The 18,599-nt window shown below is 45.5% G+C and overlaps 1 protein-coding gene across 1 annotated transcript; it reads left to right on the top strand.

Moving 5' to 3' along the window:
• Positions 1–2,605: 2,605 nt before the first annotated feature.
• slc2a15a (solute carrier family 2 member 15a) lies at positions 2,606–18,211 on the top strand. Its single transcript, XM_086160951.1, has 12 exons — positions 2,606–2,721; positions 4,284–4,382; positions 6,924–7,084; positions 8,034–8,158; positions 9,937–10,082; positions 10,463–10,595; positions 10,711–10,898; positions 13,197–13,307; positions 13,379–13,480; positions 13,595–13,670; positions 14,237–14,364; positions 16,671–18,211. Exons 1-12 carry the CDS (start codon positions 2,611–2,613, stop codon positions 16,923–16,925), a joined length of 1,635 nt encoding a protein of 544 aa, XP_086017077.1. The 5' UTR covers positions 2,606–2,610; the 3' UTR covers positions 16,926–18,211.
• Positions 18,212–18,599: the final 388 nt, after the last annotated feature.

Raw genomic sequence — 18,599 nt, forward strand, 5'->3', positions numbered from 1 at the left:
GTCTTCTGGTAGCGACAAAAAAAACTTTGCATCCTCCTCATGGACTAACTCCGGCCGGCGTATAATTATTTTCCTGGTCTTCGGATGACGAACCGGAAAACATCTCAATTGCTTTCTAAAATGAGTGGAGCGTCCGCTCCGGGTCGGGGAAGAGGTCCTGCCCCCAGTGGAGGAGTTCAGGTATCTCGGGGTTCTTGTTCATGAGTGAGGGAAGGATGGAGCAGGAGATGGACGACTCTGCGCCGCTTTGTCGTGGTGAAGAAGGAGCTGAGCCACAAGGAGAAGCTCTCAATTTACCGGCAGATCTCCGTTCCCACCCTCTCCATGGCCAAAAGCCACGGATACGAGCGTCCAAAATGAGTTTTCTCCACAGGTTAGCCGGATTCTCCCTCAGAGATGGGCTGAGAAGCTCCTCCGCAAGGTCATGTGTTTCCTTGCAGCTCCTTCCACCTCAGCTCTTCAGCGTTGAGCCTGATTGACCAGGAGGATGGACGTCGGCCGGGTTGCCGCGCACACCTGCGGCTCGTCAGGTCTCGTCAGGCCAAAAGCAGCGTTGAACTACAGCGGCTACATGGATGCGTTGCCACGTCCCGGGGGATCTTCAGCTCCTCGGTAAGATCCCTCGTCTCGTTGTTCCCGAGTCCAGGAGGTCTTGATCTCACTGGTTTCCTCGCAAGTTCCTCGTTCCAGAGTTTGACGCCTCAGCGTTCCTCGTTCCCAGAGATCTGCGCCTCGTCCTTCCCCTTAACTTCTTGAGACTCCAGAAGCAACCCGGACCTGCAGCCCTCCGTTCATCTGCTCGTAAATAAACCCCTCTGCTCTTCGTCACTAACATGAGCATCAGGTGAACCCTCTGAAAACCACGGCACAAGCAGTGGATGGATGGACTTTTGACTTATTTCATTTTCAAGGAGCACAATAATTACAAATCTGCAACCACCGTGTCGTCCCACGTTAAGCAGTTGTGGTGCCAATTATGCATAAATAAGGCTTCAACAACGACGCTTTTGTGTGCTGTTATTTTTATGTTTCCTGCCAATTCTGGCCCAAACCCCCCCGAGACCTTCAGATTCTAAACAGAGCTAATAAGCGCCGCCATTTTACTATCACTTTTTCGGTTGGTTATGATGACACTCCGCCTCTGCTTTATCCTGGCGTTGTCACGTTTTCCTTGAACGTTGCTCTTCTGCTCCGTTTGAGAAGAATTTCAAGTTAATGATGGTCAGAGGGCTCCGTTTGCGCAAAGAGGAGCCGCACTGCTTTCAATTAAGCCTGTCTACTACCATTAATTAAATGATTTAACTTGTAGGAGGAAAGCAGTTGCGACGGGACGAGTCAGGTCACAGCATCTGACACACACACACACACACACACACACACGTGATTTCAGTATGCAGCATCTACAGCAGAGGAGTGGAAGTTAAATAGCCATCAATGCAGTGGCTGCTCGACTCCAGATGCCCAGAGGATGTTTGTAAATGGAGAGAAAGTCATAACATATCTATCCTTTCAATAATCAAAGCTCTTAAAACTTGTTTTTTACATGGATGTAGCCCAACGCTAGGTAACAGACACCTTTAGTCTATTCATTTCAGCAAATACCCTCTTCTTGATTACTTAATTAAGTTAATATTGCTTTTGTCAGATGTGGACGGTGCGACATTACTAGAGCTGTGCATTGTAGCATTTGTGTGTTTGCTGATAAATGTGCATCGTGGGAGTTGTAGTTTGTTCCTCGTACGCTTTGAAGCGGCGTCGCCAGCGTTTTCGGGGCTTCTCACCAGCACCGTGCAGAATGTTAGTGTGTATTCAAAGCTGTGCTGAGTCATGTTTGTCTGTGAAAGATTTTTATTTAGCTTTAAACGTATGAGGACCAAAGATTGGCGGTAATGTTTTCATTGCACTGATTCATCCTGCATATTTTCCTGACTTAGATTCATTGAAGGAAATGCAATTTTGCGGTCGTGTTCACCTGCGTGCACACTTTGACCTTCACACACACACACACACACACACGTAGCAGTACAAGCTGCCGCCGGCCACTGAGATGATGTGAAAGGCCTTAGGCCTGGTTTGGCACGTGCCTCCTTTCAGTTGGGTGGGAGTCCTTCAGCAGTGTTGCGGCTTGTAGGCTAATTCCAGACTTTTTTTTTTTTTTTTTTTTTTGCAGCACAAAACCAGCCTTTCATGCAGCGATAGCGGAGTAAAGTCATAGGATTGAGAAACGTTTTGCGGCCGGGCAGGTGATTGGTGCAAGAACTTGCTCCAACCGTCTTTCGCCACCCTCCTGCATGCTCTGCATCACTGCTTTGCGTAAAACACATTTTTTAACCACTTGCTAAACGTCCCCCTTGAAAACAGTTGCCAAAAAATTACTGCATCGCTTCCAATCAACAAATCACTTGAAATTAGACATTAAAACCCACTTTCTGCCCCTCTGCTGTCCTCTCTCTCTCTCTCTCTCTCTCTCAAACCCACTTTCCTATAATTGAGTCCGACTAGCCTTCCTCCTCCTCCTCCTCCGTCACGCTGCCCCAGTCATGTGATGACGCAGCAGGCTTGTTAACGGCGGGCCGGCGCTCGACCGGCGGGTCCAGGAGGCGTCTCCAGATGCTCGATCTGCCGGGACTCAAACCGCTCCGTGCTGCTTTGGATTGTACGCAAGATTTTTTTTCAATGGCTGAGGAGGTTTTAATTCCGTCTTCGGGAAAAACCGCGCCGGTAAGTCGAGGCGGGTTCGTTGCCGGACGTGACCTTTTGACCCCTCGTCCCTGAGACCCCGCCGAGGCCTTCAGGGGAGTTGCAGGAACGTTTAATGCTCATCTCAAAGTGAAATTGTGCACGAGATCCTCCGTGGTTGTGTTCTTGCAGCTGAAGGTAGATCTTGACCTGCGTTCTGGTCCGGTATCGCTCTGAACGCCCATCAGTTAAATGACACCGAATAGTTTCCTTCAAAAGAAAAAGTTCTCAAAGTTCAGTCTTAAATTTCCAATCGATATTATTCATTCGTTTTATATATTTTATACTTAAACCTATTATGAAATGTCACTTTTTTTTTTTTTGTTAACGAATGTAATCTTCTGCATGTGCTGACGCCGGATGAAAATCCAAAATGCTGGGACTTCGACGTTCTCCAACTACTGGTTGGATGCCAAGTTTATAAATACAAAATCAGTTAATGAGCGACCGCGTGTTCCTTCATCTGGTTGTGAGTCAGAACCGCAGGGTTGAAAAAAAAAAAAAAAATCATTCACAAGTCTTCTTACACTCCGCATTTTTCTACTCCGTCGAAGGAGAGAATAGATTTATCTTTTTACTTCAAGGGAATTTCAAGCAAACGTCCCAGTTCTGCATTTTTGCTATTTGCATAAGACTTGTATAACAATATATTCTCCTTCCGCTCTTGTTCTGGCTTTTTCCGATGAATAATTCAAATCCTATTAACCCAGAGGGCGAGTAGAAGTACACCGCGTTATAGTATTTAAAGTATTTAAAACCTTAATCTACATCCTGCTAAACTCCCACCGATATCGCTGACTTGTCGTCACAATTGATAAGTAAACGCCGCCCACGCGATGACGGATCGATCCGTCGCCGATCGATCCGTCAGATCGTACGGTTTTCAGCTCAGTTTGCGTCTCAGGCTGAAAGGGTTCTTGGTTACCATGACAACACGTTATTAAACAAGTGAACGGCCGAGTGTCTCTATGTGATCCTGCGGTCGAACGGAAACTCGCTCATTCACATGTCGACTCCTTAAAGCTTCCAGTCCGACTAAACCGTTTGGGGTTGCCATGCCGACCGACTCCTTGAGGGTTGAAACAAGGAGAGGACCAATCCAGTCATGGAAAAGCGTGTTATTTATTTTCAACTAGTCACTTTAAAGAGCAGGGAAAACCAACCCGACTTCGTCCCCTTCAAAGAAACTTGAAGACCAATTCTTTTTTTTTTTCAATCTTGGTCCGTTCGCCCAGATTTCGTCCTTCCATCCCCTGGTGTTTCGCCGTCCTCTCATTTAAACCCACCGCCGGTCTGAAGGCAACCGGATGGGATCGGGTTAAAATGTAAACGATGATGTAAAATGAAAGAATCCGTCAAGTTTGGGTGAAATACCGAGCGTTCTCGGGATAATACAATTTTTATTTATTCCTTCGGAGTCGCAGTCGGAGAGAGGATTGATTCAATCCGAGAAATGTCGGCGCCCGCGGCCTTTCCCTTTGAAACGAAGCCTGTGTGTGTGTGTGTGTGTGTGTGTGTGTGTGTGTGTGTGTGTGTGTGTGCAGCACCTGACGCGCTCTCTGTTGGCGGTGGCGTTCCTGACGTCCTTCGGGAGCTCCATGCTCTACGGCTACAACCTGGCCGTCGTCAACTCTCCCGCTGTGGTAAGAAACCGACCCCGATTTAAAATATGTTCAGCTGAATTGCGATTCGGTGTAAAATGTTTTGAACGGTGTGAAAGCGCTCTGAGCGGAATCCACTTAGGAAACTCCGTTTACTTTACCTTTAAATAAACTCTTTATTTGATTTAAGATTCAAAGCGTTGATATCTCATGCACAGTGTAGAAACACGTTCCTATTTTACTGTCCAGATATCGACTGATAGGAAATAATGATAGTAGATGTGTTTTTAGATATTCTAAATATGAATAGTGTGGCTGTGCAATAAGATATTTGCTTTGTTTTTATTTATTTCAATTTAAAAAGTTGGCATTCAAATGTCGGCTTATTTCAACTTGATGCAAATTTTTAAATTTCACACAGATTTCCCTTTTCTGATTAAACTTTTTATCTATTTTTAAATATGACATAACATTAATACACCACCAGTTGTTTACATGTGTGTTGTCTATATTCCAAGGTTCGTTATTTCCCTCCAAGATTTAGATAAAACACACACTCGTATACAAATGATCAGATTTTTAAATGACCGAATGGAACGGTAATAACATGCAAGGAAATGTCACGGCAATCCAGCAGCTTGTATTTGAGTGTGTGTGTATTCATTCAATTCTGCCAAAGGAAAAGGTGTGTGTGTGTGTGTGTGTGTGTGTGTGTGTGTGTGTGTGTACACAGGACTGCCTCAGAAAATTTGAATATTGCGATAAAGTTCTTCATCTTCTGTAATGCCATTAAAAAAACAAAAACTACTTTTTCACAACATTCTAATATTTTGAGGTGGGATTTTAGAGTTTTCTTAAGATGTAAGCCATAATCAGAAATATCAAAATAATAAAAGTCTTGCAATATTTCAGTTGATTTGTGAAGAAACCAGAATGTATGACATCTTTGTTTTTGTAAATAAGATGAAGAACTTTATCACAATATTCTACTTTTCGGAGACAGTCCAGTGTGTGTGTGTGTGTGTGTGTGTGTGTGTGTACAGGACTGTCTCAGAAAATTAGAATATTGTGATAACGTTCTTCATTTTCTGTAATGCCATTAAAAAAACAAAAACTACTTTTTCACAACATTCTAATATTTTGAGGTGGGATTTTAGAGTTTTCTTAAGACGTAAGCCATAATCAGAAATATCAAAATAATAAAAGTCATGCAATATTTCTTGTAATGAATCCAGAACGTATGACATTTTTGTATTTGTAATTGCAGTACAGAAGATAAAGAACTTTATCACAATATTCTACTTTTCGAAGACAGTCCAGTGTGTGTGTGTGTGTGTGTGTGTGTGTGGATGCAGACAGGGGAATAAAGCATTCGAGAGGAAACTGCTGGCAGTGTGAAGGAGTGTTTGTTGCGAGGAATGCTGCAGCACGCAGGAGTTTATCAGAAGGAATGCAGCTTGGCCCGGTTAGGATCGGCGCACAGTTGGATTTGCACACACACACACACAAACACACACACATAGAAATCAGGTTTTTAGAATTTAAAATGCAGACGGTGAGCTTCCAGCGTCCAGACTTGGGGTGCGGAGGGTCAAACAAGCGGCTCCAGAGACAGAATGGAAGCCCCGGCTTTGCAAAAGGGTCAGATTTTGATGTTCTAGCGCGTCACATGTGGAGCATCTCAGCGCGGACCTCCTGCAGTCTGACTGGAGTCCAGCAACTCGTGTTGTCACATGCCGGCATCGATTAGCCGAGGGATGGGATGAGAACGCCGTGTGAGAATGAAAAAGACAAAAGAGACACAGAAATGTTGGCCCTCCCCAACCCCACACCCCGCAGTTTGGTTGGATTTCATGAATATATCTGATATAAGGTCGAATACGACCTTTTTAGGACGAGGACGAGGAGGTCGAAAGGTTTATTTTACTGTAGTTTTGCGTGATTAGGGGGTGAAGGGTGACGCATATCGAGGCGCTTCGGAGTATTATGGGGTTTTTAGGTGCCAAAAATATGAAATACTGTTGGTATTACTTCCGGCGCTGTTTCTCCTCACCTTTGTGTCTCTTTTTCCTAAATTCTCTACTTCTTCTTGCTTTAGTAACAATTTAGTTAATTGAATTTACCAAAACAAGATTGTACATAAGGCCTTAAAACACTTGATAGCCTTAACCTTGACCATTTATATTTCATTGTATTTCTTATTCTCCCTCCTTTCTACTATTATCTATTACTGTTATGTTTTTGCTTGAAACTCTGGCGCAACAATTTCCTTCGGGATAAATAAAGTTGTTCTCATCTCTCATTTCCAGTGGTCAGGCTTCATCAGAAAAAAAATTCCTCTCTACTATAAATGTATATATTTTGAAAAATCGCCGGATTGTGATTTGGGTTGCAAACCTTGTAAAAAGTGTATCATCAACTTTTTTTGCCTAAATCAACATGTGGTCATTTTTTTTTTCGTGTGTTTTCTGAGAATTGATGATTTCAAGACGCCAACAAATGTGATTTTTCTTCTCCGTGTCGGACGTTTCACGTGTTCTCATCATCTTGACGTTGATCTCGTCTTTCCCATCGTCCCCTCAGTACATAAAGGACTTTTACAACAAAACCGTGGTGAGAAGAAACGGCGCAGGATTCAGCGGAGAAACCCTGACCCTTCTGTATTCCTTCACCGTGTCCATATTCGCCATCGGGGGTCTGCTGGGATCCCTCATCGTGGGCATGCTGGTCACTCGCTTTGGCAGGTAGGACGTTTCTCCACGGACGCATCCACCGATCGGTCCACCAGAAGGTGGTGGAGGCGGAGGTATGATCTGTGTAGAATTCTAGCATTCGGCTTCTACAGAACTCGTGACTTTAATTCAGCTCGAGCGAAGAGGACGGGGACTTGATTTTCATTGAGGCTCACAAAAATGCTCGATTCAATCGGGCTTTTCTTGCGTGACGTGAGGTCTGACACCAACCAACTGGAAACTTCAACTGAGGTCTTACTGTAGGGACTCTGCTGCAACACCGAAGCACCCAAATGCAATGTTTTGTGTTATCAAGGTGCCAACTTTCTTTCACCCCATCCATGATCTCGCTCTAAACCTCCTTCCTGGCAGTTCCAACCTCAGCATCTTCTACCCAGATCTTCACCATACCCCTACTGTCCGACACCTAACGCGCTGTTGCCGACCAGATACGTGTCTCATGGCAACCAGCTCCAAGTGGTCTTACCTTCACTTCCTTCTTGTTTCCCCGAATATTTTGCAAATACCAACTTGCTGCTCAGCAAACACTGGTTTCTGGCAGAAAACCAGAAATGGTCCCAACCCCTTGAGAGCGGGAGCTTCTGAACCCGCTGCTCGAAGACCTCTGGGTTAATAAAGAACAAATATTGTTTGCTGAGACGCAGGACGAGTCGCTTAAATATCCACACTTGGGTGAAAAGCCATTTTAAAAAAGGACACGATTTATGATCCCATGTCGAAGGGTGATCTTTCCTGAGCGGAGCACAACTCGCCGGCTACTATGACCCCTGTGAAAGCCGTGTTGGTGTTTTACAGCTAATCATGATTTACACAAGCATACAAGTCTGGATCCGGTTACTACTGACTGCCTAAAACAGCACAATATACAGTATTACCCCCCTGTCTCTGCTGATTCCGTGGGTCACATGTGATTTCTACGTGTTGGTGTATTTCCCTCTAGGAAAGGAACGGTGGTGAACACAACAGTGCTGGTGTTCATCGCCAGCACGCTCATGGGCTTTAGCAGGATCTGCGGCTCGCCTGAGATGGTCATAATAGGTCGCTTCATCACAGGGATTCACTCGGGTAAGCGTACGCTGAGATCATTCACAAATAATACGTGTCAAGGCTACAAATTGGTGGTCGAGTGTTTGCAGCGTCGGGTCGAGGGCAGCGGTTCTTAACCTTTCTGACCCTGAGGCCCATTTTTTTCAGTACAGAGTGGCCCAGGGCCCATTAAATATAATTTTAATATATATTATTTATCATTATCAATTATATTATGTATTCTTTAATATATATACACTGTATAGGTTTATAATTATCTCACTCTTGGTTTGATTTGTATTCAATTCAATAAACCAAATCCACTTACAGTTTACCAAGCAAAAACCTTGTCAGATAGAATGAAATAAAATGGTTTCTTACTTTGTGCTACACGTCTGGCTACGAGCTAGCTAGCTTTCAGTGCACTTTTAGAGTTGCCAGTCAGTGACGGGATCCATCTTTTCTGCAGCCCATCTTCTTTTCTCTTGAAAAATTCCACCGGCTTTCCCACAAGCGTCGGATGCTTTGGTGCCGCCGTAGTTTTGACGGCTCAAATGCTTCGTTAGCCAGCGTTAACACACACTCCACACACTGGGCGCTACCTCCGTTTACGAAGCCGTACTTAATGAAGTCGGGATTGTACTTGCGCAAAAATGTCCTTTTTGGCGGCGGGGGGGGTCGTCTTCATTTTTTCCTTTTAAATATTTCTCCATCTTGTTTGTTTCCAGCTAGCTGAGTGTCTTCTCCTTATTTATGGAGCTGGTTAAAGTAACAACTGACTGATGCATTAGCGCCACTACATGGTTAGGAGTTGTTATTGCGTCTCGCGGCCCACACATACAAAACAGATTTTTTTGCGCCCCACTAGGTGGCGCTCGGGGCCCAAGTTTGGGCCGCGGCCCTTTGGTTAAGAATCACTGCTCGAGGGTACATGTGTCAAACTCAAGGCCTGTGGGCCAAATGTGGCCCGCCACGTCGTTTTAAAAGGTCTGATTGTCTTGAGATAAATAAGTTTACCCATGAACTTACATGTCTGCTGTTACCGTTCCACGTGGCCCTTTGAGGGCAACCACTATGCTGATGTGGCCCTCGGTGAGAAGGAGTTCCCAGACTCTGGGATGTCCTTCGGGATCTGAGCCCCTTCTAGTTTGCCATGGAGATGGACAGCCTGACGGATGAGGTTGGATGCAAAACTCCATGGATTCTGATGTTTGCAGATGATACTGTGATGTTTGGTGAGAGCAGGAGAAGGGGAAGGAACCTGCAGAGAGGTGGAGGTATGCACCGGGAAGGAGAGGTTAGCCAAAGCTAGACAGATTATGTGCTTGAATGAGAGGCGGAGATAAAGAACGCAGGGTCAACAGTCCAGAGTGATGGAGAGTGTGGAGAAGAAGTTGGAACAGGTGGAGAAAAGAGTCAGGTGTGGTAAAACAAGCCAGAATGAAAGGAAAGCTGCAGCAGATGGTGGTTTTGAGCAAGGAAGAGGTGAAGGTTCTCTTTGGGTGTGTGAGATGTGCAGATAAAGTCAGACCGAGACGGTTTGGACGTGGACAGACGTGGATAGAAGGAGGCCGAACTGCTGGAAGAGAATGCAGAGAACGGGGTTAGATGGAGGCAGATGATTGGCTGAAAGTAAAAGGAGAAGAAAGGGAGTCTGGGGTGTCTTTCGGGTATTAACATTTCAGCGCTTTTTCTTTTTTAAAGGCACTGTTGTTTCAGGGGGCTTCTTACAAATTGTAGTTACGACAGTTCATTCAAGGCCTTTTCGTATGTTAACACGTTCTGAACGTAAATATCGTTCTTGCTCTGCGCTCTAGGGATCTCGCTGAGCGTCGTACCGATGTACCTGGGTGAAATCGCACCGAAGAACCTCAGGGGCTTCCTCGGCCTGGTGCCGAGCATTTTTATCGGCATCGGGGTGTTTGCCGCCCAGGTCCTCGGCCTGCAAGAACTTCTCGGAAAGGTAAACAAACGCTTCTTTGTCACGCCTCATGCGTGGAATGAAATGTTAGTATCGTTCAAAGAGAAGACGACGACGACGGGCGACGAGGAGAGAGATGATCGGATTAGATATCGGGCAAATTTACGCCTCATCGAAACCATTTCAAGGAACCGGTTTGGTGACTCTGCGGTTCTAATCTCAAACTTTACGGTCGGGGAAAGTCGTACTTTTAGGAGCAAACCTGCACAACTTATGAACGAGGAGCTGAAACCCCCAGTAGATCCTCGAATTGAGAGCGAGCGCATATCGCTTACTTTGACGTCTTCGCTTCCGATACCCGACGGATGTCTCGTGGTAAACGATGAAATGCTATATCTGCCGTGTTTCTGAAATGGTTCCAGGAGGAACACTGGCCGCTGTTTCTATCCGTGGTGGTGGTGCCGACGTCCATCCAGCTCATGCTGCTGCCTTGGTTCCCGGAGAGCCCGAGGTACCTGCTGATCGAGAAGCAGAACGTCCACGCCACCATCACCGGTCAGTGTTCCGCGAAACGCTTTGTTTGGATCGGTTTTAGGTGCTGAAAATGTCACAATCCGACACCGAAAGTCGGTATCGGGAGCTAAAACCCAAAGATGTACCTGCTCCTCAGCTCTGAAGTGGTACAGGGCCAAGTGTAACATCCAGGCCGAGATCGAGGAGATGCAGGAGGAGCAGCGTTCCCTGTCGTCCCTGGAGACGCTCTCCGTCTGGAGGCTGTTGCTGGACGACAAAGTCCGCTGGCAGGTTCTCAGCGTGGTGGTCATCAACATCGGCATGCAGCTCTCCGGCATCGACGCTGTAAGGATGACAAAGTCTTCATGACTCATTTCAAGTCTTTCATTTTTAATGATATCTGTATGAATACGTGCACATATTTTTTCATGTGAGTATGTAAAGAGTTCAACATACCGTAAAGGACCTTGGTCGAAAACTAAGACGACGAAAGGGTGGATAAAACGGTTCGCGTTGTCATTTAATCCAGGTTTCCTGCAATTTATAAAGTGCTAAAATGTCTTTTACAAGATTTTATTTCGTCCTCTCTGATTTCGAGAACTCCCATGGACTTGTGAAACGGTGGACGGGACGCTGCGTTCCAAGCGAAGACGAGATGCATCGATGCGAGTAACTCCGGACACCTGAGAGCTTGAGAGAATCAGGAGAACATCTATAGAATGAGGTTGATTGCTAAACTTTTTCTCCAGAGAGACAATCAGCCAAAATGAAAGAGAAGGTGGAGGAGACAGCGATGAGAGCAGCCATGCTGTTTGATCCTCAAACACTGATGAGAAGACCAAGACGGAGAAGATCGGGAATAAGTCCATCAGAGGGACGACTCACCGTAGATGTTTTGGATAGGAGAGGCGGTCGGGTCGTGGACGGAGGAGGGATCGGCAAGACATCGGAAGACGGACGCTGGAATCGGACCAAAGAGAAGATGGATGGACGTCGCGAGAGAGGAGGATCCAGAGAGTAGGGTTAGATGGAGATGGTGGATTTGCTGTGGAGACCCCTGAAGGGAAAGAAGAAGAAGAAGACCAGCATCTCTTCCATCGACCAACGAGCCAAAACGCTGTTTTGTTTGTACTTCTAACACCGGAAGCCGTGACGGTTCCATAAATGACAGCACAATGAATCCCTTCTCTGGACTGAACCCGTCGTGGGTGAACTGACCAGCAGTTTGCCGCCATCTGGCAGGAAATGGAGATGATAAGTTGGTGCATCATGGGATTTCCCTCAGCGGGCGAGCAAGTTTTTCATAGAAAAAGGTTTCAAACAAAGAGAGGACGTCCACCTCTGGACCGAGAACAACGACTCCCGTTTTGCTTTTTGGGGCGCCAGGGGACCGAGAGTAGCCCTGCATCCCGGGAGCGTAAAGATCTGACCAGGTGATGAGATGCTGAGATTGCTTTGCACGGTCATTTAAAGGCGAGGAAGATTTTAAAAGTCTGTTTGGAGATGTTCAGAAAGCAGGAGAAACACGATCCTTCATGCTAGCTCTTGTTGTTCCACGTGGAGCAGCATTTCTGAATGAGCCGGATCGTCTTTAACCACTTTTTAGGAAGAGAGTCGCAGAATCGGGAAGTCAAGTGAGATTTTCTGCATCCTTTTGAGACGTGAAAGGAAAAAAAAGACCGATGTGATGCAGTAGATGGTCGCTCCGCATTGTGGACGTAAACGTAGAAGACCGAACTCTAGCCGGACACAAGCTGAGAGTCTGTGAAGGAGATGCACGGACCGGATTCCACGCATAGCTGGACGCCACTGAGAAGGAAGGACGGGCTTCTCGGGGGGGAAAAATGCCAGAAATGTCGAGGATTCATTAAAACAGAGCCGCCGACCATTTTCCTGCTTGAGACCGACTCCGATGAGGTCTTTGCCTTTTGTTTTGCACACGCCAGCGGCAGATTTACCAGGAAATGGATTCAAACTGTGACCGGTGACATCTGAGGTCATCTGGAGTCATTTTGAAGCATCTTGTGAAGCGACGATCACCGGGACGGGTTCCTGCTCCGGACAAACTCTATCACCATTTATGACGAGGTTGATAAAAAAAGGTCTGCAAACCCAACGTGGGAGTGAACGTTAACGTTGCTCCACAAAACGGACGCTGGACCGCCATCCGACACTTTTCGGAAGGTTTCAAACGTCCAACCGCGTCAGATTCCACACGACTTTCCAGGAATCCGTGTTGGTGTGACGCACAATGTGACCCATTTTCATGAAATTTCGGTCCATTAGACCCGACTTACAGATCCAAGAAGATCCAAGCAGAACCCGATATCGCCGATAACAGCTGTTTTTTTTCTTTGCAAGTGTTTGTCACCTTCGGGTGACTCCATTTTATTCCATCTGCTCCGCTCCTCCATCTGATTAACTCGGCTCGGCGGAAAATGATATGTAGGACTCAAATCATTTCGAGGAATCACTGATGAGGTCGTTCTGAGCGTGAATACCAAAGCGTCATGCGTATTGTTTGTCTCAATCACCTTTGTGGCTCAACTTCAGTTACAGAGTGGGGTTTAAATTGCGTCTCGTGGCACGAAATCATAGGACTATTTGAAAGCTTGTGGTGTCGCCTCCCTTCCCTCGCAACAGATCTGGTTCTACACAAACGACATATTTGAGAACGCCGGAATCCCCGTCGCCGAGATCCAGTACACCACGGCGGGGACGGGGATCATAGAGATCATCGCCGGACTTATCGGGGTAAACCTGACTTTCTTTAGAAAAGCATGCAAATGTGCACGGGTCTCATACGGTGATGTGGACTGCCGTAGTGTTTCACCATTGAGAAGCTGGGAAGGAGGCCGCTTATGATCGGAGGCTTCGTCATGATGGGCTTCTGCAGCGCGGGAATCACGTTCTCCCTCATTTTACAGGTGTGTATTTCTAAATTTGATTTTTGTACAGGTCCGCTGAAAACGTTGAGCGTTCGACGGTCGGCGTTTCGATATTTCCGAGTTTCCGAAGAGTGTCGTTTGTGTTTCCCGCAGGCTCAGCTGACATTTATGCGCTACATAAGCGTGTGCTGTGTGGTGGGCATCATCGCCGGCTTCTGCATCGGCCCAGGCAAGCTCCTCCAAACGTGCACGCTGCACGTAAAGAGTGAAAAAGCGTTTCCCTCTTTCCCTTTCTCTCTCTCATCAAGTTTCATAGGCCTGCCCTCACTTTCTGTTGACCTTCTGTCCTCTGCTGGTGAGCTGAAGAAAGCAAATGTTGGGAAATGGCGCCCTCTAGTGGCGAGTTGGAGAAACGCACAGAGGAAAATAACTGATTTGAAATAGTTTGTATGGGATTTTTTTTTTTTCATTTATTTTTTCATTTATACGCCCGTTCGCTCTACTTCATTTCTCTCTAAATAAACTACATGGTTATCGGTACGGCGGATGATTCATCAACGTTGACAGATAAAATGGTGAACAACGGATACATGAATCCCAGCATCGTTGCCATGCTGGAAAACCAGCCCGATGCTGCACGTCGCTGATGTTCTCAGTAACAGAATCATAGTGTTGTGCTCACATGGAAATAAAATGGAATAAAATTGCAGGAAGTGGCGGCACTTTGTAAAATATTATATCTTATTGTGTCTTGTATCATTGCTCATGATGCTAATTGCAATTGTTCTCTCTCAGCGGGCGTTCCCTTCCTGATCACGGCCGAGTTGTTCAAACAGTCCCACCGGCCGGCGGCGTACATTGTGGGAGGATCCCTCAACTGGGTGTCCAACTTCACCGTGGGCTTCGTCTTCCCCTTCCTACAGGTGAACGACATATTTATATATAAACGGGGCTCATTCGTCGGGAGCAAAAGCTCAAATAAGAGCAGCTTTAAGTATCTGCCTCGCTAACGCTAATGCTACATCCGCCCGAGTGTTTGGCGTTGTGAAGGACACGGGTTTCTAACTCCTCCTCACGCCGAGACGGGCGTCGTTCTGTGTGGACTTTGCACGTCCTCGCGTGAATCAGAGGTTTTACGTCTCCAAACGCAAGAGGAGCCAAAAGTTGTTTCTAAATGATGTTTTCCCGAAAGAGCGTCCGTCTGACGGCTGCCATAAGAGCCCAGATTTTTTTTTTCCTTGTTGTTGTCACTCTGCCTGTCCATTTCTTGTCATTCTGTTCTTCTATTTATTTCTTGCCTATCTTTTTTTTATTCTTATTTTTGCTGTTGTCCCTCTATTTATGTTGTTGTTTAGTCTTAGTTCACCCTGACCGTCTTTCTCTCTGCTGTCTATTTATTTGTGGACGTCTTTTGGTTTTTCTAAACGTCTCTCTATTTATATCTGTATTCATATTTATTTGGCATAAATCTGTCACGCTGCTGTGATAAGAGAATTTCTCCTATGGGGATCAAAAAGTTTATCTTATCTTTATACTTATATTCATATTTATGAATATTGTTGTTGCGCTGTTGTTCCCCCAATGGCACGCGTGTCAAACTCACATTTGGCACGTTTGAACGTCTTAAAGGGTCTGATTGTCTGAAAGTAAATAAGTAAAACGCGTGCGTTTCCCACAATTCATGCCGATCATGTTACCTAAAAAATGACGGCGTCCCGGCATTAGATCGCAGTGAATCCACATCAGTGTAGAAATACAAATGATCCCTAAATGACCAGGAAGAAAACCATTTCTTTCGAGATAAATAAAGTTGTTCTTATTCTTAAGAGAAAAGTTGCTGTTCCAAGAAAGATGAAAACATGTTTGTGCTTCGAGGAGAAAAAGCGGTTTCTCTTTTTATGTTGTGAGGCAGCGTTGCTTGTTAAAAAGGTTACAACCTACGTCCAAACACGGAGCTAAGTATGCTAATGTTAGCCTTCCAGAAAAACAACAAACTGTCCAAGAATTAAAAGCCAAATGACGACGGCAGCAGAATGTGTTCATGAAAAACACTGCAGCAGTGAACGCAAGCTTTGGAACAGAGCAACTAGTAAACATCTGGTTTTTTTTATGCATAAATTCAGAGTTTTTTAACATGAAGGAGTAGTTACATTTATTTGACGTGATATTTATACTGTTAGCGTCACATGTGGCCCTTTGAGGACGACCACGATGCTGATGAGGCTCTTAGTGAAAATTAGTTAACTAATTAATTAACTAACTCATTTTCACTAAGAGCCACGTCAGCAAACTGAAACGCTTTTGACAAGGTTTTCAACCCAAATCACAATCCAGTGATTTTTCAAAATACATATACTGCTCAAAAAAATAAAGGGAACACTTGAACAACACAATGTAACTCCAAGTCAATCCCACTTGTGTGAAATCATAGTGTCCACTCAGGAAGCAACACACATTCATTTGGACTTGTTTTAAGGACATTACATCAAAGTTGGATCAGCCAGGAGTTTGTTTTTACACTTTAATTTGGAGTGTGATTCCTAATCCAGACCTCCATGGGTTGATACAATTGATTTCCATTGATCATTTTGGTGTGATTTTGTTGTCGGCACATTCAACTGTGTAAAGAGCAACGTATTTCATAAGAATGTTTCATTCATTTAGATCTAGGATGTGTTTTTTAAGTGTTCCCTTTATTTTTTTGAGCAGTGTATATTTATAGTAGCGAGGAATAAGATGCGGACATTTTTTTCTGATGTAGCCTGACCGCATCAACAACACGCCGACTGGAAATGACAGATGAGAACAACTTTATTCATCCCGAAGGAAATTGTTGTGCCAGAGTTTCAAGTAAAACATAACAATAATAAATAATAGTAGGAAATTGTAAAAACAGTAAAAAAAAAAAATAAAAAAAAATTAAAAAAAGGGCGGGGGGGGGGATAAGAAATTCAAATAAAACTATTAAGTGTCAAAGTCAAGGCTATAAAGTGTTTTAAGGTCTTAAGTGCAAAGATTTAAAGAGTCCCTGCGGCTGAAGGAAGGAGTGCTATTTTAAAAGTGCTATCTTATCTTATCTTAGATAGATGAGGAGTGAATGTGCTCCTCAGATTTGCACGCGGGTTTATGTTTTTATTGTTCTTCGGCTAACGATGTTTCCTTTTCCATGACCTCTGCTTGCGCCTCCTTCCAAAAATCTAATCCAGAAACTGTTCCTTCCGCCCACCAGATGTCAGCGGGGTCTTACTGCTACCTGGTGTTTGCCAGCGTCTGTTTCTCCGTGGCGGCCTACGTCTACATCATCATCCCCGAAACCAAAAACAAGACCTTCATGGAGATCAGCTGGATGTTCTCGAAGAAAGAAGCGGTGCTGGAGACGCAGGGCCTCCTGCAAGGGGATCAGTTAAAGCTAAAAAAGATGAACGGCTACGGAGGCCTGGACCGCGCTTCGCTGGAGTTCGACAGCTCTTCCTCCGCTCCCTGACCGGAAGTCGGCTTTCCGGCGGCCTGGCGTGTCGCGATGGCGTGCGCGGACCGAACGGGCCGCTCGCTCCAAACGTGTACACGTAGAATTAGAATAAGGGCGTGGGGGCCTCGAAGGGCCGGAGGCGTTAGCTTTCTCCTGCGCATACGATTGTTTACTTCACACCGATTCCCCGGGACTCTGTCGTGTGTCCTGCACTAAAACGCCGTCTTCCGGCGGGAAACGGCACGCTCGCGGCGTCTCGTTCTTGAAGAGCGCGTTCAACAAGGAGGATAAATATTGGGAAATTCATTCTTTTTCCAGCGGTGGATTTTCTTTGAACTTCTTCTCGGAGCTTTTCTTTTCGTAAACTAATGTTCTTTTTGTTTTATTTTCAGGTCACATCCCCGATGCTGGATCAGAGTTGTTTTGTTTAAATGCCGGTCAACCGTGTTTCGGTGTTAACGCCGCGTATGGAAGGTCATCCGGGAGGTCGACGGCAGGTTCGCGACGTGCAGAAGGCGAGGAGATGAGCGATTAGCATTTAGCCAAAGCCGCCGACGCCGATATTTTCAGGAAATGTAACTCGAGCGTCCCATCGGTCGGTGAATCCCAGGACCTTCGTCCTGCACTTTGACACGCGCCTCCGTCGACGGTCCGTAACCGCGCTTTCGTCGCGGACGTGTGCGGTAGACCGGTTGCCGTGGCGACTCGAGATGACAAATTAAATATTGCCGGCGGCAGTTTGTGTCGAGCGCCGCTTCGACGTGCAGTTTAACTTTGTATAACCTGTTTCTCTTGTCTTTTGTATCTTGTAAAGGTGGCGCGGTCCAAATGTCCACCGTTTGCTTGTGTTTGGCTCGTCTTTCAAATGTAACATCGTTCTCCGGGTTTATATTTTTATTCATATCCCATCGCTTGTCTGTCAAATGTACTGTTTTGCACTCTTTGAACCGGCCTGTACAGTAAATGTGCTCAAATGTCTCGCATATTTTCCAATGGATATTTGGTTCAAAACAACGATAAAGATTTATCACAGATGATTAACAGGGGTTGGGATTTTAAATTCGGCGCCTGTGAATTCTCAGACGCGATCTTTGGTTTGATCCAAGATTCAGAGCGTTTATTGTCACCTCCGCAGCGTAGAAACGTATTTCCCTCTTCTCGTGCGTTTGTGCTGATAGAAAGAACGTAAACATTATTCCCAATATGACTCTAAACTTGAATATGAGCAGACGTCTATATAATATAAGACGTTCGAGTGCAGCTCACAAAGTGCAGGTGCAACAAATGGAGTTTTCCATCACATTTTGAACAAATAAACTAAAGTGTGTTTCCGTGGATCGTCGTCGTGTCAGTGGAGGTTCTCCGGCATCCAGGTCTTGGTGAAAAACTGTGCTCTCGTCTTATAACAAGACTTCATGCTCCTTTTTTCAGCAGGTTATCCTTCATTATGGCTTCCAAACTAGTTAAAAGTGCCGGTTAAGGAGCTAAACGTGAAAAAAAAAGCACTACGACGTGGCCGAGTCAACCATCTGCACCAACAATCGGAACAAAGACGCGCCAAAGACGGGTGACGCGACGGACGATGCGACCGCGTCGGCCAAGTCTCACGTCTTAGAAGAAGTAGAAAGGTAGTTGGTTTGCATCAATGAGATGTAACGTGATCAGTGAGATGCAGCGGGTTGAGGAGCT

This window comes from Fistularia commersonii, chromosome 2, assembly GCF_037954325.1.
Source record: "Fistularia commersonii isolate RoL2024-O1a breed Wild chromosome 2, RoL_Fcom_v1.0, whole genome shotgun sequence".
Classification (NCBI taxonomy): domain Eukaryota; kingdom Metazoa; phylum Chordata; class Actinopteri; order Syngnathiformes; family Fistulariidae; genus Fistularia; species Fistularia commersonii.